This window comes from Lynx rufus, unplaced genomic scaffold (genome assembly GCF_022079265.1).
Source record: "Lynx rufus isolate CCGP_SWC_20201006 ecotype Redwood Valley unplaced genomic scaffold, mLynRuf1.p SCAF_18, whole genome shotgun sequence".
Taxonomy (NCBI): domain Eukaryota; kingdom Metazoa; phylum Chordata; class Mammalia; order Carnivora; family Felidae; genus Lynx; species Lynx rufus.
In genome coordinates, this window is record NW_025814832.1 from 10,319,477 (window position 1) to 10,334,799 (window position 15,323).

General features: G+C 43.8%; 1 protein-coding gene and 1 long non-coding RNA gene across 3 annotated transcripts in view; one reads left to right on the forward strand and one right to left on the reverse strand.

Annotated features, from left to right (window-relative positions):
• Nucleotides 1-15,323, forward strand: part of LOC124513111 (uncharacterized) — a 49,238-nt gene that overhangs the window by 26,241 nt on the left and 7,674 nt on the right. The gene's annotated exons all lie outside the window — the stretch shown is intronic.
• Nucleotides 439-6,185, reverse strand: LOC124513105 (C-C motif chemokine 4-like). The gene is made up of 3 exons (XM_047080853.1): nucleotides 6,038-6,185; nucleotides 1,226-1,343; nucleotides 439-803 (listed from the first exon to the last, which is right to left on the reverse strand). Exons 1-3 carry the CDS (start codon nucleotides 6,108-6,110, stop codon nucleotides 698-700), a joined length of 297 nt encoding a protein of 98 aa, XP_046936809.1. The 5' UTR covers nucleotides 6,111-6,185; the 3' UTR covers nucleotides 439-697.

Here is a 15,323-nt window from a genome sequence, read left to right on the forward strand (position 1 = left end):
CTGTTATGTAAAGCCCTGAACTAGAGTTCCCTTGTTTTTCATGCTTCTGATTCTAACTCTGTCCCCATCATCCTGCTGTTTAAATTAGTCTTGGGGGCACCTGGGTGACTCAGTCAGTTAAGCAGCCAACTTCAGCTCAGGTCTTGATCTCTCAGTTAACGTGTTCAAGCCCCATGCCCGGCTCTGTGTTGGCAGCTTAGAGCCTGGAGTCTGCTGCAGATTCTGTGTCTCTCTGTCTCTCTCTCTCCCTACCCCTCCCCTGCTTGCGCTCTGTTTTTCTCTCTCTTTCAAAAAAAAAAAAAACATTAAACTAAAAAAAAAAAAATAGTCCCAAAGAATCTAGAACAGCACCTGATACATAGTAAATACCATAGAAGTGTCTGTAAAATAAAAGAAATAACCAGCTGTCTGCGAGAGAACCAGTTCGAACCACCAGGCTTCTTTTCTGTTGCACACTTTTATTTCAACAGCTGGCTGCCTGCAAAGGGAAGACAGATGCTCTCTGGGGGCCACGGTGTCATCAGGTCCCAGAGGGTGGTGTCAAAGAGAAGCTTCAGGAAACAGGGGGATTCATCAGAGAATGGGAGCACAGAACAGCAAGAAAGAGCTTCAGTTTGGGCCAGGACAACTCCCAGGGACCATCTGGCTGGGAGAGTCGGGAGGGAAGAAGGGGGCTCTGTGCATCCTCTCAAGCTCTCTAGGCCATGTTGGCCCCCTTGCTGTTGTCTAGGTTGCTGATGTACTCCTGCACCCAGGCATCGCTGGGGTTGGCGCAGATCTGTCGCCCCCTTCGGGTATGGAGACTGTGGAATAAGATGGAGAAAGAGGAGAAACTGAGTCAGCAGGCCGAGAGGAGCCCATTCTCCTCCCAGCATGAGCTTCCCCACCCCTTTCTCTGCTGGATGCCGCCTCTCGCAGAGAGAGAGAGAGACCCCCCCCGCCCCCGCTCTCTGTGCTCCCCAGGGAGTCAGTGAAGACCCCTCCCGTAGCCCCGCTTTCCTTCTTTCCTCTTCTTTCTCAACCCCTCTCTAGGCCCCGTAACTAGCTCCCACCACCCCCCTGGGATGACCACCTCAGGCTGGAAAGTTCTCAGGCTGCTGTTCAGCAGCTGCTTCTGGTGCTTCCTACCACTTCCTAGAGAGTCCTGCCCGTCTGCTTCCCTCTCCCAGGCCCTGCTGGTTCTCACATTTGCACCCCCTTCCACCCTTGGGGTGGCAGAACTTACATGATCCCTGGGCTGGAGCACTGTTTATGGGTTCTAGAATAATCTGCCACAAACCGGATAGGGATTTTCCGCAAGGTGTATTTGAAACAGCACGCAATGGGCTTTAATTGAACTGGTTCTGCAAGGTAGAGGGCCATGTGATGCTGGAAGCTTCTCCACAAGGCAGCTTAGATCTGTATCTCTATTGCCCAGAGCATCAGAGGAAGAGACCAGACTAGAGCACCTGGTAGAGGGGCGGGAGTGGGAGACTAGAGTATGTCCTCTCCTTGGCCTCTCTTCCTCTTCCCCCTGTTAAATTATCCTTCTGTAGGGCCACCTGGCTTGCTTGGTTGGTAGGGCGTGTGACCCTTGATCTCAGCGTCGTGAATTTGAGTCCCATGTTGGACATAGATATTACTTTTTTTTTTTTTTTACATGCACCTCTATGTTTATTTTTTTTTCTTTTTTTTTTTTATATATATATGAAGTTTATTGACAAATTGGTTTCCATACAACACCCAGTGCTCATCCCAAAAGGTGCCCTCCTCAATACCCATCACCCACCCGCCCCTCCCTCCCACCCCCCATCAACCCTCAGTTTGTTCTCAGTGTTTAACAGTCTCTTATGCGGACATAGATATTACTTAAAAACAAATTTATCTTCCTCGAAAACCTCTCTTCCCTCCCTACTTCCTTCCCTACTTCCGGTCCCTCCTGACCTCTTCTCTCAGACTCTCTCCTAGGGTTGGGATGACTCTGGTCAAAACATTTCCAATTTCTTTCTTTCTTTTTTTTTTTTTATTTTTTTTTATTTTTTTTATTTTTTTATTTTTGGGACAGAGAGAGACAGAGCATGAACGGGGGAGGGGCAGAGAGAGAGGGAGGCACAGAATCGGAAACAGGCTCCAGGCTCCGAGCCATCAGCCCAGAGCCTGACGCGGGGCTCGAACTCACGGACCGCGAGATCGTGACCTGGCTGAAGTCGGACGCTTAACCGACTGCGCCACCCAGGCGCCCCTCTTTCTTTCATTTTTAAAAATGTTTGTTTATTTTTGAGAGAGGAGGGAGGGGGAGAGAGAGAGAGCACGCAGTGGAGGAGGGGCAGAGAGAGGGAGACAGAGGATCTGAAGCCAGCTCTGTGCTGACAGCAGACAGCCTGATCTGGGGCTCCAACTCACAAACAGTAGGATCTTGACCTGAGCCAAAGTCGGACACTTAACGGCCACCCAGGCTGTGCAAAGTGTTTCCAATTTCTGACAGTCTTCAGGATTTGGGAATAAGAAATCAGAATTCCTGGGAATTCTTAAATCGTAAATTAGTCAATTTTTTTAAAATGGAGATTTAATTGATAATAAAACATTGTATTCATTTTAGATGCACTGTATATTTTCCATAACACTTCATTTTCATGTTTTTAAATAATACATGACCATATACTAAACAATGAATCACTTTTCCGTGATCAGGTTGTACTGAAAATTTCAGAGCTTTTCTCTAAAAAAAAAAAAAAAAAATTAAATGTAAAGTAATAAATGGTGTCTCTAAATGTTATGATAAGATTATACATTCAATAACATGTCAAATGTCCTCTAGCAGATATAATCGATAATTGAAAATATGAAAAAAGAGAATATTAACACAAAATAAATGTCACGAAAAATTATTTAAAAATTGAAAAAAAAAACTACTGCTTTTTAATATTTAAGGTATTTAAAAGGGGGTGGGCACCTGGGTGGCTCAGTTGTTTAAGTATCTGACTTTGGCTCAGGCCATGAACTCACTTTCATGAGTTCGAGTCCCGCATTGGGCTCCGTGCTGACAGCTCAGAGCATGGAGACTGCTTTGGATTCTGTGTCTCCTTCTCTCTTTGTCCCTCCCTCCCCCTCTCAGAAATAAACATTAAAAAAATTTTTTTAAATATTTAAAAGTTATCATTCAAAGATGAAATTTTAAAAAACAGAAATCATTAATTGTCCTATTTGTAGTGTTTATCTTTGTTTTGTAACAAATATTGCAAACGTAGAAACATTTTTTTCCATTTTGTATTGCTGTTGGCCAAATTGTTCAAAGTATGTCCAAATGCATCTTCAAGCTGGGTGTTCGTGTCTATAATTTTTCATACAAGTTTGTTTCCTTTTTAAACAATGGGCATTTCTTGTCTGTACTGACTGGTTTTTCCAAAGTGATATTGCTTTAGATAATTTAGAGTTTGCATACGAATTAGCAAACATTTCTGGTTTCATGTCCCAGGATTCCACAACGTTTACATATTTTTTCTTTGTATTTCTCCTGCCAAAGCATTTGTAAAGAACTAGAGCCTACAGCAATTGTCTGCCAAACGCCAGATAATGTCAACATTATTGTTCAAATAACAATATATTCACATCCTATAGCAAGAATCACAGTTGAAATTTGCCCATTGAAGGGCTTATTTTGCTTTCAATTTTTTTTTTGAAACAGCAGTTATATGATTTGCCCTAAGTATATTTGGTATGCAAACTCATTAGCATTCACATAGCAGCAGACAGGGCCATGGATGCATACTTGTGACATGGCTATGGCTTCAGCCTGTTGGGTCCTGACTGCTTCTACCCTACAGGCTCCTGTCCGGGTTTCCCAAAATGCTGATCTTAATTTTGAATTCTGTGTGTCACATTTCCCACTCTTGCTCTAGATGTCAGTAGATTCCGTTAAATCAGTTAACACTTCTATGTTGATTGTTAAGCTTTAATTCATGCAGGAGAATTATAATACTTTCCCCCATTTTCCCAATTTCTCAACTGAGTTTTCTTGGGGCTTGGGATTTGGAAAAACATAACTTCCTAAGAAATACTTCCCAGTATTTAGGCATCTGACTTTGGCTCAGGCCATGAACTCACTTTCATGAGTTCGAAATGAAATTGCTAGTGGATGCCCAGGGTGGGGCACAACAGGGCAGGACTGGTCCCCTACCTCCAAGAGGGTCCTCCTTCATGGGCCTCGAAGAATGATAGAAGGGAGAGGTTTGCAATGTTATGATGAGCAGAGCCTTGGCTACAAAGCAGGAAAGCTACACTTGTCCTTGTTTCTGTTCCTGAAAGCTGTGTGACTCCAAACAGGACTCACCCTTTCTGAACGTGTATCCTTAAAATAGCAAATATCGATGGGGCAAGCACTTTGTATTGATATATAGTGGTGATTGTTACAATAAAGGCCTTATTACCCTTGCATAGCAGATCAAGAATCTGAGACTCAGGAGGCCTGAATGAGGCAGAGAAGGTCACAGAAGGTCACAGACTGACCAGTGCAGAGCTTCCAGACTGAGACTCCCTGGGAGCAGAGATGGTGTGTGCCTCTGTCCATCACCGTAGCAATGAGAACTGGATTTAGGGGAAAGCATTAAGGAGCTCTATAGCTAGCTGAAGTCAAAATTCCTGGAAAACCGGCCATCATGCCTTGGACTAGTAGGGAAGCCAAAACAGAGTCCTAGGACTAAGTGTATTTCCATCTCCGATTCTGGTTGAAATTCAGCTCTGGAGAGCAGTTTCCTGGGAAATGTCCCCCTCAGGGCCCTTCTGTGGCCAGCCCTCTGCAGGGAGGCAACCATTCCAGTTTAGGGTGGAAAGAACAGTGAACTGGGGGATAGGACACCTGGGGTCTAGCCCTGCCTTTAAAAAAATTTTTTTTAACATTTATTTAAAAAAAAATTTTTTTTTCAACGTTTATTTATTTTTGGGACAGAGAGAGACAGAGCATGAACGGGGGAGGGGCAGAGAGAGAGGGAGACACAGAATCGGAAACAGGCTCCAGGCTCTGAGCCATCAGCCCAGAGCCCGACGCGGGGCTCGAACCCACGGACCGCGAGATCGTGACCTGGCTGAAGTCGGACGCTCAACCGACTGCGCCACCCAGGCGCCCCTTAACATTTATTTTTGAGAGACAGAGAGAAACAGAGCATGAATGGGGGATGCAGACTCCGAAGCAGGCTCCAGGCTCTGAGCTGTCAGCACAGAGCCTGACATGGGGCTCAAACTCACAGACCATGAGAGCATGACCTGAGCCAAAGTCGACATTTAACCAACTGAGCCACCCAGCTGCCCCTAACCCTGCCTTTTTCAGTCACCTGCTGACTTAGAGTATCCCACAGATATTTATTAAGAGCTTACTCCATGCCAGGGGTAGCTCTATGCTGTGAACAGAACTAGACAAATCTTAAAGGGAGAGGGGGAAGGCTGATATGGGGCTCAAATGCCCCCACAGGCCAGGCTGACAGCAGGTCGATATGACTCCGGCAATGGGGACTCCCAAGACCTGGGAGCTCATCCCCTGTCTAAAGGGACGGCACCCACCATCTCAGTTTCAGTGTAAGGTTAGCTTGTGGAAACTTGGGCTCATGTCTGGTAGGTCTTTCATATTTGCAAAAGAAATGGGAAATACAGATTTTTAAGTGCTTCCAATTTTTAAATGTTGGCAACTGATCAACATGTTGTAAAACCCCATCTATGCTATGAAGACAGGTTGATTCTTTCCAGCTTCCTCTCTCCCAGCCTGTGCTGATGCATGGACTCCCTACAGGAGGGGGCAAAGCAGGTAGCTTGGAAGGTGCTGGATCAGCTTCTCTCTGCTGGGTACCCAAGGGTCAGGGAGGCTGAATTCAGAGGCAGGTTTTCCTCTCCCCAGAGGAAGCAGAAGTGCCCAACCAGGAATGGGGAGATACCCTTGGTAAAGATGCTGTCTGTTTTTCAGGGACCCATAGGCAGCCTATTCTGGACCATCTCTGTCTTCTCCCCACAGCTCCCTGCCCTCCAACCACTGTGCTGTCTTTGTTAGAGGAATGAGGGTAACAGGCCTCACCTTTATCAGCCTCAGAGTGGAGGGTGGCGACAATGAGGAGGAGAAAAGCCAGCATAGCCAGGCTGCCCCTCATCCTTCCGGTGGCTCACCAGCTGCAGGAGCAAGATGGGGCCAAAGACTCCTGGGTTCTCTCTTTGAAATTTGGGCTCCAACTGTCCTTTATAAAAGGTTGCTGGTCAGGAAGTCACGAGATAGAAAAATCTGAGATTGCATGTAAGTTTTGTTTCTTTGGAATTATGACATGTGATGACATATCTAAATATGAGAACTGAGTCAACTTATTCAAAGAGAAGTAGAGGCAGACAATGACCTCAGGTTTCACATTTGGCTTACATCTTGTGGGTGGGGGTAGGGGAAGACCAGAGACGAGGGCTTTGGGGTAGAAACTATCCTTCCTTCCTGCTCCTCCCCAGGGAGCCTGGTGAAGCCTGCTCTTCAGGTCCTTAATTAAATACTGGTGTGTTGGGGGATGTCCGTGGGAGGAAGTCAGACAAAGAAAGTAGTAGGAGATGGACTTACAAGTGAGGAAGAGAATAAAGCAGAGTGAGGTCATAGAGAGAGCCAGGGTCTGAGTGGTGGTTGCTTGGTAAGCCTGGCTAGGAGCTTATTCAGAGGAGGTGTCATTACAGCTGAGACCTGCTTGTTGAGAAGGAGACTCACTTGCACAGATCAGGAGCCCACATGTCTTGGGGAAAGGGAACAGCAAGGACAAAGCCCCAAGGTGGGATAGGTTTGTGCATCGCGGGGGGGCAGGTGGAAGAGCAGGTGACAAGAGTGAGGGAGTAAGGGTGAGTGATTGGAGATGAGGTCCATTGTCCAGGTCCTTTTGGTCCTGTCTCTCCACAGTTTATATCTCATTTCACTACTGTCCCATCCACACAGGCACTGCAGGCAGTGACAGAGCAAGCCAGCATGGCTCATATTCCCAAGAGCCTTCAGTCGCTGTATCCTGGAGAGCAGGTGGGTGGGTTCAACAGGAATATGTAAAGACTTCAGTCTCCCTCCTTTAGGTGGATGCAGAGGATTTCAGCTGCCTGCTTTCTCCCGACATATGAAGAGTATTAGTGGGGGTCTGATCTCCCCACTTCTTGTAAGTTAAGAGAGGTGGAGGTACCTAGAGGGATGCCTCTGGTGGCTGTCTCTCCTCCCTGTGGGCTACTGTGTGTGCACAGGAGAGGGCAGGTGGCAGACAGTGGCCTTTGCCCCCTTGGTTAGCAGAACATCAGATGGGAGGGATGGGGGGACACACATGGACAGGAGGGTGGAAGAAGCTGATTTGTACCATTGTTTGGGTCACCATTCTGAGTTACTGGTGACACTGACTCATGTGCCTTCTATGCTCTGGTAAGCAATGTGCACCCTTCTCTTGGACCTTCAGTCCTACTTGACTGACTCTGCTTTCCCTATTCAAAGGAGAAGAGCTGGACTGGGGAGGGGGACTTGGGGAGGATTAAGGCTCCAAGGTTTTACTTTTTTTGGTAAAGTTGTTTTTGTTTTACATGCTGGAGCACACAACACTGGTGTGGCCCACGATACACTGTACCTTAGTTTCCTGAATTACTCTTTCCCCAGCTGGTCCTGGGGCACTTTTGTTGAATGCCAAAGATCAGAGCCTCTGTCCACAGCTCTTTTCAGCCCACTCTTCCTCAGGTGTTCATTGATTGCTACTGGAGAAGGCAGTGGGGTTCATTTAGCTGGACTTGGCCCAGCTGAACCCATGCTGACTTGCAGTGAGCACTTCCTTTTTAAAGTGCCAACAAAGGGTTTCTTCCCAAGAACTGCATAGGTGTAGAATCTTGCCCAGAACAAAAGTGGCTGACCACTCTCAAGTCCATCCATCTTTCCACCTCCATTTTGGGAAAGTTGCTTGCCATTTGCTTGTCACCAATGTTTTACAAGCTCTCTGCCTCCCAAGGATCCACAAAGGTGATCAGTCTCTATCCTCTTTTAGCTACTAGAAAGGACTTCATGCAAGCCAAGGAATGAAATGTCATACAATCTACCCAGCTGTCTTGGGCTTTTGATTTATTCTCATCTATGTGAATTATACCCTTTCTAGGTAGGGGCAAATAAAAACTAGAGACTAAGAGTTCTGTTTTGTATCTTCCACCTGTTCAGCTAACACTCTTTGTTCAAAATTAATTCATTCATTGACTCATTCATGTATTCTGTAAATAATTATTGAATGCATACTATGAGTTGAGCATTGTCTAGGAATCAGAAAATTTTTTAATTAATTTTTTTGAAGTTTATTTATTTATTCTGAGAGACAAAGTGAGCGGGGGAGGGGCAGAGAGAGAGGGAGAGAGAGAATCCCAAGCAAGCTCCACACTGTCAGTGCAGAGCTTGACATGGGGATCAATCTCATGAACCATGAGATCATGACCTGAGCTGAAATCAAGAGTCAGATGCCTAGCAGACTGAGCCACCCATGCACTCCTAGATTTATGGGGTCTTCTGTATAGGGTCTTCTGCAAATGGAAGCAAGCAATGGGCTTTTGACACTTTTCTCTTAAAACAAAGGCTTTCATCATGATTCATTGTTAAAAATGCCACAATATGGAGAAATTTAGAAAATAGTTAAGCAAAACTAAGTAAGCAGAAATCCCCTGTGATCCCACAGTCACATTTTTAGATGTCTCTTTGTCTTTTCCTCTACATGCTGTCTCCCTAGCTGACATCACATCAAATAAACCAATTTCGTGGCCCGTGCTTTGACACATTGTGAACCATTTCATTTCATTATAAAATTGTATGTGTAAACTAATTTCTAACAAAAATGGTGTGTGCTTTTTATAGAATTTTGAAGAAAAGAAAAGAAAAAAAATACCCTCAGTTGTAACACTATGAACATTTTAATGTGTAGCTTTCTGGTCATTTTCCTATACATCATCATACACATTACATACATATACAATGAAAAATGGGGTCATGCTTAAAATGTTCTTTCCTGTAACCTGGTTTTTATAATTTTATAATTATTTTTACTTAATATTGGGTAGCACAAAATATGGCTTGAGAATAAAGAGACACAATACAACATCACTGCACCTGGCATCCCGTGGGCCCCTCTGCATTTCTATGCCCTTCGAAGGAAGATCACTTCCTTTGAGTGATCTCTCTCCCAAACATTGTTTATACTGCATTCTGGCTTTTCTTATGGTTTCACTATGCATATTTGAATCTTAAACAATGTATTTTTAGTTTTGTCTGTTTTTGAACTTCATATAAGTAGAATCATTATATGCATTCACACACAGCTTTTTCTCTCTCTCTACCTTATGCTCCTGAGATTCACCCATGCTACTATGTGTAGCTATCATACATTTACTTTCACTCCTGGGAATAATTCAGTGTATGGGGATACACAGTGTGTTTTTCATTTGCTTCCTTTTATGTTTGCCAATGTCACCATGGCCGCCATGTTTCCTGGCATAAGTGTGTGAGAGTACATATGGGAGTTATGGGGGAGTGGGGGCGCTGGGTCTTTGGCTATGCACACCCTTACTGTACCCAATGGCAATAGTACTTTTCTTTTTAATTTTTTTTAATGTTTATTTTTGAGAGAGAGATAAAGTATGAGCAAGGGAGGTACAGAAACAGAGGGAGACACAGAATCCAAAGCAGGCTCCAGCCTCTGAGCTGTCAGCACAGAAACTGTGCTAGAAACTATGAACTGCGAAATCATGACCTGAGCCGAAGTCAGACACTCAACCAACTGAGCCACCCAGGTGCCCTGGCAACAGTACTTTTCAACATGATAGGACTGGTCCATACTGGTAGCAGCAGTGTGTACCTGTCAGTCACTCCATAGCCTCCCCAATATGGATACTTTCACATCTAATGAAATTTGGAAGGAAGGACACAGGAGGAAGGAAGGAAGGAAGGAAGGAAGGAAGGAAGGAAGGAAGCTAAACTTCATTCTTTCTAAACTCAGAACCTAGAACTGGGTACTGTGAGCCAACACATATTGCTGGTCTGATGAATTTCTTACATTGTCTACCTAGACTCTGCTCATTACAGCCACTGAAATCCTCTGTGTGACTGAAGGAGGAAAGGTGAGGGGCAGTAAGACAGAGCCAGGTGACCTCCCAAAACATTTAGTAAGTAACAAAATTGGAAATTGAAAAGGAATTATAACCATAATGTAACACGCATAAATTTAAAACAAACATAATCAGAGCACCAGACCATGTCTGGAAGCAGCTTCTGATGTTTCCTGGCTCAGGTCCCTGTGCCCAAATCTGTTCACATATGTAGTGCTTTCCTTGCTGGGTCCAGACTCCTTGGGGATTGAATTCCAGTAGCTGATGGGTTTCTGGACCCACACATTGCTGGGGTTGGCACAGACCTTTCCAGTCTCTTAGATGGAGGAAGCAATGGTGAGAGGGAGAAGTATATAAAAAAGGAACAATTCCACAACAGAATGTCTGAGAGATTGCATCTCTCTCTGCTCCATGTCTCTTTCTGTTCTGGAGATCTCAGAGCCAGTTTCTTTCAGAGCTAGGCATATTCCCCCAGCCCTCGAGGTCCCTAGACCTTTTTTAATTGTTCACAGAAGCTGACTTCCCCTCCTCTCAGCTCTTCCTTGATTCCTTGTGGGCCCTGGGCCAATCAGAAACACCTCAGGGATCCCTCCCTGTGTCCTGCACTCCTGGCAGGGCCCACCTGTCTGTGTCTCTGTCCATTCTATGTCCCGCAAGGACATTCTATGTCTCCCTGGGATGGGCAGGAGGACTGGCCCAAACATGGCCCCAGGCTGGGAGCATGAGCTGCTGGTCTCTAACAGGACATATGTGAGGGGCCCAGTGAAAAATGTACAGAAGCAGCAAGGGCTTATCAGTAATGTTTCCAAATGACCAATTTTTTACTTTGCTGACTTTTTTCTTTGGTCTGTTTTCTGTTCATTGTTTACCACCAATCTTATTATTTTCTTCCTTCTACTTACTTTGGGTTTAATCTGCTCAAATTTTCCTAGCTTCTTAAGGTGGAAGCGTTATGAATTTATTTCACACCCTTCTTTGTTGTACAAGGAAACACTTAAAGCTATAAATTCTCTTCTTGGTTCTGCTTTAGCTTCACAATGCCAATTTTTAATATGTTTTCATTACCATTTAGTTCAAAATGTTTTCTTGTTTCCCTTGTGATTTCATCTTTGGCGCATAAACAATTTAGAACTGCATTCTTTATTTCCAAATATTTGGCATTTTCTATATATCTTGTTATTGATTTTTTTAAAAGTAGGCTCCATGCCCAATGTGGAGCCCAACATAGGGCTTGAATTCATGACCCCAAGATCAAGACCTGAGCTGAGATCAACATTCAGATGCTTAACCGACTGAGCCACCCAGGTAACCTGATTGTTATTGATTGCTAATTAAATTCCAGTATGCTCAGAGAATATACTCCCACTTCTGTTAGCAAACTTCAGGCTTTTTTCAAAGTAAAGTGCCATATTTGTTGTATTTGTGTTAACTATTTAAAATGTGTAAAACTATGCTAACATTTTTATTACATTCTTATTTCTTTTTTGTGTGTCACTTTTTATTTTATTTATTTATTTTTTTTCAATATATGAAATTTATTGTCAAATTGGTTTCCATACAACACCCAGTGCTCATCCCAAAAGGTGCCCTCCTCAATACCCATCACCCACCCTCCTCTCCCTCCCACCCCCCATAACCCTCAGTTTGTTCTCAGTTTTTAACAGTCTCTTATGCTTTGGCTCTCTCCCACTCTAACGCCTTTTTTTTTTTCCTTCCCCTCCCCCATGGGTTTCTGTTAAGTTTCTCGGGATCCACATACTAGTGAAACCATATGGTATCTGTCTTTCTCTGTATGGTTTATTTCACTTAGCATCACTGATGAAGTGTTTCAGTGTTGTGCCCCAACTCTGTTTTCCCTAAGCCCTGTGGTTTTTATTGCATGATTTTGCAGAGTGCAGTGGTTTTTAAGAATGTACATGTCATGTTCTTGCAGAACTGACTGTATCACAATTTGTTTATCCACCCACCACCCTATGGACATTTGAGTTCTATTTTTTAAGTTTATTTATTTACTTATTTATTTGAGAGAGACAGAGACAGTGCAAGTGTGAAAGGAGCAGAGAGAGAGAGGGAGAGAGACAGAATCCCTAGCAAGCTCTGCACTGCCAGCACAGAGCCTGACCGAGGGCTTGAACCCATGAAACCATGAGATCATGACCTGAGCCAAGGTCAGATGCTTAACTGACTGAGTCGCCCAGCACCCCAAGTTCTGTTTTGAATAAAGTTTGGGGATAGGCTCCCTACCCAACATGGGGCTTAAACTCAGGACCCTAAGATCAAGAGTTGCATGCTCCACCAACTGAGCCAGTCAGGCACCCCTGTTTGGGGATATTTGAAATAAACTGTCATAATGACTTGTGTACAAGTCTTTGGACATGGAGATGAAAATTGTGGGAAATCAGAGGGAGCAAATGTAAAGGTCTTGATGTGGATAGAGCCTTGACCATATCTTCAGGTAGGAGAACTTGGTCAGGAGCTCACTCTTCATTTGTACTCCAAGTCCCTGGTTACTTTTGTATTCAGTGCCACCAAGACTTGCTCTGGATGGACATTTATTTTCAATTCTAATAGAGTCGCTAGTAAGGATAATGGGGAAAAGGAAAACGTTAACTTTTTTTAGAAGCAAAATTATAGAATTCAATACACATAGATATGTAATATGTCTGTTATTTTCTTTGTATGAAGAATATGAATCCTTATGTAAATTGTGTATATCTTTTCTAAAATTGAAGAAATAGTTGTAGATTCCCTGTATACAAAATAGAGTCCTGTTGTAATCTTATGAGTAATTATTCTCCTTTATTTTCCAGCATTAGGCAGTGTCACTGCCATGTGTTGCCTTGGAATTTTCTGTGTCATTTAACTGGGTGTTGACTGGGATTCATCCTGTTACAAAGTTGTTGTTTCATTCAAAAAAGACCATGCTGTATACACCCCTCCCGTGGTCATATCCCCTGATGATGGCAGGAATACCCCTATTCCTCTCCCCAGCCTTCTAACCTATTGAAGCAGGATATCGGAGAGAGGGGACAGGAGAGAATCATTGCCCAGGGCAATGACTATTATACTTGCACTGCTCCCCTAAATGTGGATGAGAGAACTCCTAGGGGAATATTTGTAGAGATTGGAGGTGCCATCTAGGAAAGAGGAGTCTTCTCGCTATTCAGGTAGAGTCTACATAGAAAATGTATTTGCTGCTGTGCCCTGAGTGTATCTGAGTAAGGGAAAGGAGACAGATAGATGGCAAGCAGGGAAGACTGCCTGCACTCTGACTTTTGGCTTGAGAAGCATTAGCAAAGTGAAGATGCAGTATCAGGTAGAGGGACTTGAATCATCTTGCTTTTGCACACCCAAGAGGATGATGTCCTGGTTAGCTGGAATCAGAGGGGACGTTAGGTTAAGTTTGTTCCAGGTGCAACAACACCTTGGGAGATAGGGGTCTGATGGTTAAGAACACAGGACGTGAACATTCCATCACGGGTAACTAATAGCCATGGAGAAGTTAACCTAACCTCCCTGAACTTCTGTTTCCTCAGCTATGATTTGGCTCAAGAACAGAATAAGCATCACATTGGTATTGTGAGGACAAAATGAGTCAGTGCATGAAAGTTCTTAATTCATATTAATTTCAATAGAAGTAAGCTACTATTCTTAAGAAAGCTTGGTTTCTTTAAAAATGCAAAGATGCACGTGAAAGAATGTCTTGCCCTTTTGTTTATGTCAAGCGCTGATTTTACTTTAGAGAATATAATTTATGGCTTAATTTATAACATGTTTCAGCTCTGGCTTTTTCTGGTTGATATCTCCATTGTAAGGTGAGGTGTCATTACAGTGGCATGTTTTATTATTTTTTCAGTCTTTTATCACTTCTCCAACTTGCTTAAACTTCCCCTTTCATCCCTCCCAATCAGTATTATTGCTGTTCAAGAAAACAAGCAGCACAATGGCTAGAAGTCCAAGGCTTACTTTTAAACAAACAAAAGCCTGTTTGTTATTCACAAGGTTGTACCATAGTGCAAAGACCAAATACTTATTGAGAAATGAGTATTTAAAAACTCTTGTTTGTTGATGGATTTGCTCAAATATCTAGAGGGAAGATTTAGTAAAACCATTCAACATCACCTTGCGTCACCATGCACTATGTGACTTCTCAGAGAAAACATTCAATAGAAAACATAATTCAAAATAAAAATAAAGATGAAATAAATAAACAAAAATTTAAGTAGGGAAGGCTCCAGAGTTTGGTTAGTGGGACATGGGGTTTAGACCCATGAAAGAGGGGTTCCAAGTGCCATTCTTCTGGCTTAGGTCCCTGCTTCTCAATCTACTGATTGATTTGGCTCTTTCTTTCTAGACCCTTCAGATTCAGGACTAGGTTCATGATGGGCCCAGGCATCACTGGGGTTGGCACAGGCCAGCTGGTCTCTTTTAGTTTGGAAGTTAAATGGACGGAGGAGTCAGAAAGATTAAGGAGGATATATATAGCCAGCAGGGAAATTTCTGAGCCCACAGTGGCCCTTCCATCCCTCTTTCTGACTTGACATCTCAGGGTCTGTCACTTTCTCAGCAATCAGCTCTTATACTTCAAGGCATCCAATTTCCTTGAATATCTCATGAGGATCTCCTCCTATACTTTCTCTCCTACTATTAGTTCCTTTCCCCTCTTCTCCTGCACTTGGTCAGCTTCTCCTTGTTCCATGTTGGCCCTGGACTGGCTCAGAAAACACCTGAGGGTCTCTTCTGTACTTGTGGTGGGCCAGAGATCTAGATACTCCTACAGTGGTGCCCAGTCTACCTCCTTCTACCAATGCATCTACCTCTTCTCTCCAGGGCTTCCCCAGTTTGTCACCAGGAGTGAGCAGGAGGAATGCCCTTACGTGTCACTGGGCTTAGAGCACTGGCTGTCGGTCTCATGAGAGTCAGCTACAAACTTTTGAGAGCACCTCAGCTCAACACCAACTGTTGGACAAGGCATAGCAAGAGACTCAAATTATTTATTTATTTATTTATTTGCTTGTTTTTATTTCAAATCTATTTTTTTATTTTTAATTTATTTTTGAGAGAGAGAGAGAGAGAGAGAGACCATGAGCAGGAGAGGGACAGAGAGAGAGGGGGACAGAGGAACTGAAGTGGACTCTGTGCTGACAGCAGAGAGCCCAAGGTGGGGCTTGAACTCACAAATGGTGAGATCATGAACTGAGCCAAAGTTGGATGCTTAACTGAGCCCCCCCACCCCGTGC